General features: G+C 58.8%; 1 protein-coding gene across 2 annotated transcripts in view; it reads right to left on the bottom strand.

Moving 5' to 3' along the window:
• Nucleotides 1–3,382, bottom strand: part of PACS2 (phosphofurin acidic cluster sorting protein 2) — a 59,968-nt gene extending 56,586 nt beyond the window's left edge. For both annotated transcript variants that reach the window (XM_007451952.1, XM_007451953.1), the window contains exon 1: nucleotides 3,264–3,382. In XM_007451952.1, the coding sequence (XP_007452014.1) occupies nucleotides 3,264–3,382 (119 nt within the window). The remainder of the gene's footprint in view (nucleotides 1–3,263) is intronic.
• Between the last annotated feature and the right edge of the window lie 3,346 nt (nucleotides 3,383–6,728).

The raw sequence follows: 6,728 nt of genomic DNA on the forward strand, positions 1-6,728 counted from the left end.
GAAGAGAAGAGCAGACGCGGCCCAAGCCCTGACCCTGGATGACCACAGTGGCTCTGAACACATCAGCCCCGAATGAAACGACCCCAACACCCACCGGCAGGAGCAGGTTCAAACCACGTGCGGATGCCACCAACGTGGCGAGGGAGCCGCGGGGCTGCTGTGGGCGATGCCCGGGGCACCTGGCCGGTGGGGGAGCCTGGCCCCGAGCGCTCGACACTCACCCGCGGGTGATGGAGACATCCCCGTCCTGCGGGCCGTGGCGGACTCGGGCACGCGGCTGCCAAAGCTCACACCTCCAGCTGAAGGCCCTCCCGCGAGTGTGAGCTCACCCTCTGTGGCCGGCAGAGGGCGCCAACAGGAGGATGTGGAGAAATGTGAACGCGCAGTAAGCCTGTGGAAAGATGTCCGACCCCGCGAAATTAATTCATAAGCCTCAACAGGAAGGAAAATTAAGGGGCAAGTGCAAGGGTCCAAAATGCCCCAGACCCCGCTGAAGCTGAGGGGGGGAGGAGGAGGCTGCTTTGGGAATCCCAGCAGAGGGGCAGGGATAGGAAGACGCCAGGGCCGGGGGTCACTGGGAAGGGGTGCTGTCCACTCCCTCGAGGAAACCCACGAAACCGAGCCTGCCTGTCACAGCCCCGTGGGCCTGGCACCAGCTGTTGGGAAGAGCAGAGAGCTCTCCCGCCACCACCAGGAAGGAAAGACCACAAGACGAGACCAAGGCCAACGCCGGGTGCACCTCAGGAGGCATCACAGACCTCGAAAAGACAGCCAAGAAGCCTGCATCATCAGAGGAGGGTGGTTTCAACACATTGCCGAAAACGGATTACCAGTCCCTAAAAAGCTGCTGAGACTCAAGTAGGGGGAAAAAAAAAAGGAGAAAAAATTGGCAAAAGAAATGAACAGGAATTTCGCTGATGAGGAAGTACCCATGGCCTACATCGGTGATCAGAGAAACTCAGATTAAAACCGCAATACCATTTCACACCCACCAGACGGGCAACAATTGAAAGTCAGGCGGTGCTGGCAAGAAGGCAGAGCAGTGGGGATGCGGCGGGGGTGGGGAGGCCGGAGCTGGCATAACCGCTCCAGGAAGGCTCCTGGTGGTGACGGCCAGCACACGCCCCCCAGACCCTACTGCCTGCGGCAGAGGGCCAGTGCGAGAATGCCCGCCCACGGGGTGCATTCGTAACTGGCCCAAACCTGTGGACAGCCACAGGTCCCCCGACAAAGCAGAGACACGTGCTGCCTGTCTTACAGGGAACACCACGCCGCAGGCACAGCCATCAGCTCGATGCCGCTCAGAAACTTAGAGACCGGGCAAGAGGAGACGTGCAAACGGACAGAGAGTGGGATCCCTTCTACATAAAGTCTCCGAGCGAGCGGAACGAAGAACAGCCTATCCAAGGAAGCCTGCTCGGGGGTCCAAGCGGGAGGCCCGGGTGCTGCGGGGAGGGCCGCGCCGCGGCGCGGAGGGTCTGTTCTGTGCGTCCGACCCCTGAGCTCACCCTGCCTGGCCACCGGCTCTTCAGGCCCCTCAGCCCTGGGTATGTATCGGCCAGCCCTTCCCCACAACGGGGCCCAGAGGCCAGAGCCTGCTCAGAGCTGAGTGCAGGAGAGTGGGCTTCCTACACCAGCTCCGTGGGGGGCCGACGGGGCCCCTCGACCACGCAGCCCCTGCCCACCTGCCACCTCCCTCACCTCCCTCTGGTCAAAACTTCGGTGGTCTTTCGGGGCACCCCAGGAAGCTGCTGAAGAGGTGCAGGAAGGGGGGCAAGCATGCCCTCAGGGAACGCCGTGGGGAGACAGCCAGCGGCGGGGGGGGGCGGCGGGGGTGACGATGCAGGAGTGACAGACAGGAGAAGCATGGTGGGGAAAGTCCAGGATGACCCTTGGCTGTGGCGCCCGACACTGGGCCAAATGCCAAGACGGGAAGTTGGAGGGGGTGGGAGGCCAGGCCTGGGGAGGTGCCCCTGAGACTTCCCAAACAAGAGGCAAGCAGGTGGGCCTCCCGCGGACACCACACCCTCCCAAGGCCCCACACAGGTCTGGGAGCACCCATCCTTTTCACTCGGCACAGCCAATGCCCTGAGCCACCAGCCTTGTGCTCGGGAGTACAACCCTGGCACCCGGCACCCTCTGCGTCCCCAACACCTGGCTCGCACACCTGTTGAAGGAGCCGTGGCAGAGCGCACCCCCCTCGGTACACACTGGCCACTTCCTCTGGTCCCGCCAGGGGATCTCCCCAGGGAGAGCTTTTCCCTGCCGCGCCCCTGCAGCCCTTGTGGCCTGGTGTCCGTTCCAGAACCAGGCCCTGGTGTGAGTTTGTCTCTCTTCCCCCTCAGCCTGGGAGCTTCCTCAGCAGGGAACACTGAATCAGGAAGAAACCCGCAGAGCTTCAAGCTGGCAGAAGAAGCAGGGAAGCGACAGGCCTGAGTAGAGTCGGGATGGCCATGGCGCTGTCCTGTGGGTGAGCCTCGTCCAGCTGTACCGCTGGGGACGGGGCACTTCCCCCCAGGTGGAAAAGGCAGCGTCTTTTGCGATGGCAAAATTAACAGTATGATGTAAGGAGCAGTGTTTATGTACAAGGAAGTCCCTAATTTACACAGCATAGTACAAACAGGCAAGGGGCAGATACCCCCCGCCAGCAGGACAGAGGGGGTACGGCCAGACCCTCAAAAGGACGAAGGATGAAGGAATAAAATTGTGGCCCCAGGTCCCAGATCTGTGTGTCCTCTGGACACTGCGTGCCCTGAGTGACTCCCAGGCCACTCAGGCTTGACAGTGTGGCTGGACGCAAAAGGAAATCTATGGTACCCGGTGGAGAGAGGAGACACCCTGAGTCAACTCCACCGTCACCGCATCGGTAGGCAGGTGCAACGATGCCGGTTGGGAGCCAACCAGGTGTGCGCCTCGGAGAGCCTCGGGGGACCGCGGGGCCTGAGAAACCCGGGGCCATTTCCTCCGCTGCACGGGACCAGGACCTCAGGGACCATCCACGCATCAGGGGTTGTCCGCACGGAAGGCGCGTGCCCGAGATGGGGCGCAAAGGCGACGGCCCGGGGTGTGGGTCCCGAGTGGGGATCCCAGAGTGAACGGTTCCGGGTGGACTGTCCCGAGTGGGGGCCCCGGGTGCAGGTCCGGGGTGGCCGGTCCCGCGTGCAGGCCTCGGGTGGGGACCCAGGCGCGAGGTCCCCTGTGGCCGGTCCCGGGTGGCCGGCAGGTGCGCGCGGGAACAAAGCGGCAGGCGGGCGGCGGCGTACCTGGGCACGCAGCTGGGGCTGGAGCCGTCCACCTCCCAGGTGGCGAACAGGTTCATGGGCACCGGCGTGTTGAGCGCGGCGGGCGCGCCGGCCAGGCCCAGGCGGCCCCGCTCGGCCATGGCGCCAAATTGTTTCATATAACTGTATAATTGGTAATATGCTCTATAATTTTTTAATGTGCTGTATAATTTAATGAAATCTTTCTTTGGGGTGGCATAGTTTATTTTCTTTATAACAGTTGTAATCATGTGAATAAAATTTGCTTACGGGAGAAAGTTGGAAAATTCAGATAATAAAGAAGAATTTTTAAATCACCTGTACTCTTACTCTCCAGAAGTAGATAGCCACTGTTAATATTTTAGTGGACTTCCTTTCAATCTTTTTGTTCCTTTCTGTACATAACACTTAAATAGAATTTTAGTCATTTTTGTATACTGCTCTTTTCACTTATCACACTATAAGCTTTTACTTAAGTTACTAAAAATTCTTTAAAACGTAACTTAATAAAATTTTACCAGCATTTAAGAGAGACGCTCACAAAATTGGAGCAAATGCCTAAAACAATTGAACATTCCATATGTCTCTGTTAGATGAGATGTGTTTGCTGTGAGGAGCACACCACTATTTGCTCCTGGTGGCGTCACGCCAATCACATTCTGTCAGCAGCACTGTATAAGCCACTGAATGCCATTAAAGACTGAGGAAGAAGGAGATCAGGAAAGGCACTAAAACTGTTTCATAGTTTAATATGTGCCATATATTTTTTTGTTTAATCCTTATGACAGTCTTGTGGTGGCTTATTTCCATTTTTCAGGTGTGAAAACGGAAGTCACACAGCTGCCTCTGCGCGTCCCCGACCCCCCAATCCTACGCCTCCTCAGAATCTCCCCGCTCCCCCGTGAACTCCGCGTGTCCCCCGGCGCCCTCCAGTCCCATGCCGGCCCCCGGGTCCTCCGCACCGACTCCTAGACCACCGGGCCCCCGCGCCTCTCGTGTCCCCCGGAGGCTTGCCCACCCTGCGAACTCTCTTTGTCCCCCCCACCGTCTCTTTGTACCCTCCCCCCGCGCCGACTCCCTTGGCGGATCGCCCGGGTGGGGCGTGAAGCAGGAGGACCAGGGTCGCGGGTGGCACAGACCCATCAGCCCCCCTCAAGGAGTTCCTCCCTGCGGGCGCACTGGGGCTCCACACAGGCTCAGTGTGCAGATTGGTCCTCCATAAATCCCCTCTGGAGTGTCCTCTTTCTGCCTGAGCCTCCTTATTATCCAGCAATGCCCTTTCTGCGGTTTTTACACATGACAGTGGAGAACAAATGTCTGGGGGCAGGGGTGGCTCCTGGCCATGGGGCTCACAGTGAACTTGGGGATCCAGGCAAGTAGGAGGCAATGACCAGAGCTACCCATTGGGCCCATGGGGCAGGGAAGGTCAGAAAAGGCCCTAGAAAAGAACATCTAGTTTTGGGGGCCCAAGGAGGGGTCCCCTCCCCCCATCCTTTTGGCGGTGGTTCTGATCAGTCACCAGATCCTGCTGCTGAGATTTAGAAAAAGCTTTTCTGGCATCTATTCTGTTTCTTTGTAGCCACAGTATTCACAGTTGCTTTTCTCTCTAGTTGCTGTCTGTGTCTTGTTGTCTACTGAAAGAAGCCCAGCCCAAGCAAACGGACTTTCTTCCCTCACCCTTGGGGTTTACCATCCAGCACCCCGTTAGCTCTTTCTCCTGCAGAGGACCCCATGCTGGCTCCTTCCTTTGTAAGAGCTCAGCCTCCAGCTCTGACTCCCTATCTGGAGCTGCAAACAGCTGTGGCTGCTTAAAGCCAGGGTGGCATTTTGGAGAGAACAAGAGAATCTGTGTTTCCCACATGTTCCTGCGCCTTTGGGGTGGTACAGCTGAAAGCCACGCGGGGCTGTCTGTCCTCAGCCAGCTGACTGGGTATTGTCTTACATCGCTGCTCCTGCCAGGCAGAGTGCCTGTGGGTCTCATACCTCTGAGATGGGGAGAGGGAGGTGTCCGGAGAACAGGCACCAGCCCCCTGTGAGGACAGGGGCCCAGTGACCTCGGCGTTTGGCGTGCTGCGGTGCCGGATGGCGAGAGGTGCGGTGGCGTCAGATGAATGGGCCACCTGACACTTTGTGTCTGTGTGCGCTGGCATCTCACCCAGGAGAGGAGTATACCTAGGGGTCAAGTGAGGAGATGTGGGGTGACTAAGCTGTACACAAGGGGGCTTAACACCAGCTGCCTGCATGGTAGAGCTGTGCCCCTCCTCGGTCCCAGGGACCACTGTGAACCCTTCATGGACTGGACAGCCCTGTTCCATCCCCAAGTCACAGATGAGGAAACAGGCACCCAAGGGTATGCAGCCCCTAAGGGGAGGGGCCCGGGTGTGGGCTCCACAGTCTGGTCCAGAGGTGTCCCGATAAGCACGACCGTGGAAATGCTTAAATCTTTCTGCGAGGCAGGGAGGCAGAGACTGGAAACAGGCTGTGTGCTCTGTACCTGTGACTCTGTTTTTATTTGTTCCTTTTTAAAGGTAGGACCATATGGACACCACAATGTTAGTGGTGGTGAGATGGAGTGGACAGGTATCACTTTGTGATCAGAGTCACCTTTTTGGCCAGAACCTCTTCCATGCATTGCCACCCTCTGTGTTTGAAAATGACTCTGGACTGTGTGTCCCAGGATGAGTGCCCTGAAAGCTGGGAGGATGCCCCTCCAAATGGTACAGTGTGACACATACTCCCCACACACACATCCCGCAAATGTTTGGAGGACATCTGTTCTTTCTGATGGCTGTTTCTTTAGAACAGGAACTTGGTTAAAGAGGACCCTCCCTGGACAACTGGTGTGGCACGGTTGGGGATGAAGCTGGAGAAGAGGGTTTGTCTAGAGCACTGAGGTCCCTGGAGGGCACCTGAAACCCTTTGCTGAGGACCCGGTAGTGCGCCACCTGCCTGCCAAGTTTTTCAAACGCATTAAGGCCTCGGCTTTCTAAACGGGGCGGTAGGACGGCCGCTGTGTTGAAGTCCCCCGACTCCCGGTAGATGGGAGGAGATGGAGGCTGGCCGCTCCTTCCCTGCGATCCCACCCATCGTCGCTGGGGGGCCCTGCGCCTTCAAGTCCGGGTTCTCGCTTTTCTACTGGGGCGCTCTGGACCTCCGGCTCTTTGGAAACCCATTCGTCTGTTCAGCCTGAGTTAAATCCCCCCAGGCGTGGGAGGCAGTGCAGCACCAGGCAGGGCGGCCCCTGACTGCACGAAGCTCCCCTCCGGGTGCGGACACCGCGGGGCTCCCTCCGGCAGGAGCCTTGGGGCGCGTCTTCCCGCGCCTGGAGCGCAGCGGGCTGGGGCGCGCCGAGTCGGGGGAGGCTGCTGTGCTCCTCCGCCCTGTGGCCTTTGGAGCGGCCCCAGCCGGTCAGGTGAGTGGCCAAGGCCTCCTGCAGGGCGCAGACACCTGTTCAGCGGGGTGGTTCCA

Source organism: Lipotes vexillifer, unplaced genomic scaffold (assembly GCF_000442215.2).
Source record: "Lipotes vexillifer unplaced genomic scaffold, Lipotes_vexillifer_v1.1 scaffold3102, whole genome shotgun sequence".
In the NCBI taxonomy this organism is placed as follows: Eukaryota; Metazoa; Chordata; class Mammalia; order Artiodactyla; family Lipotidae; genus Lipotes; species Lipotes vexillifer.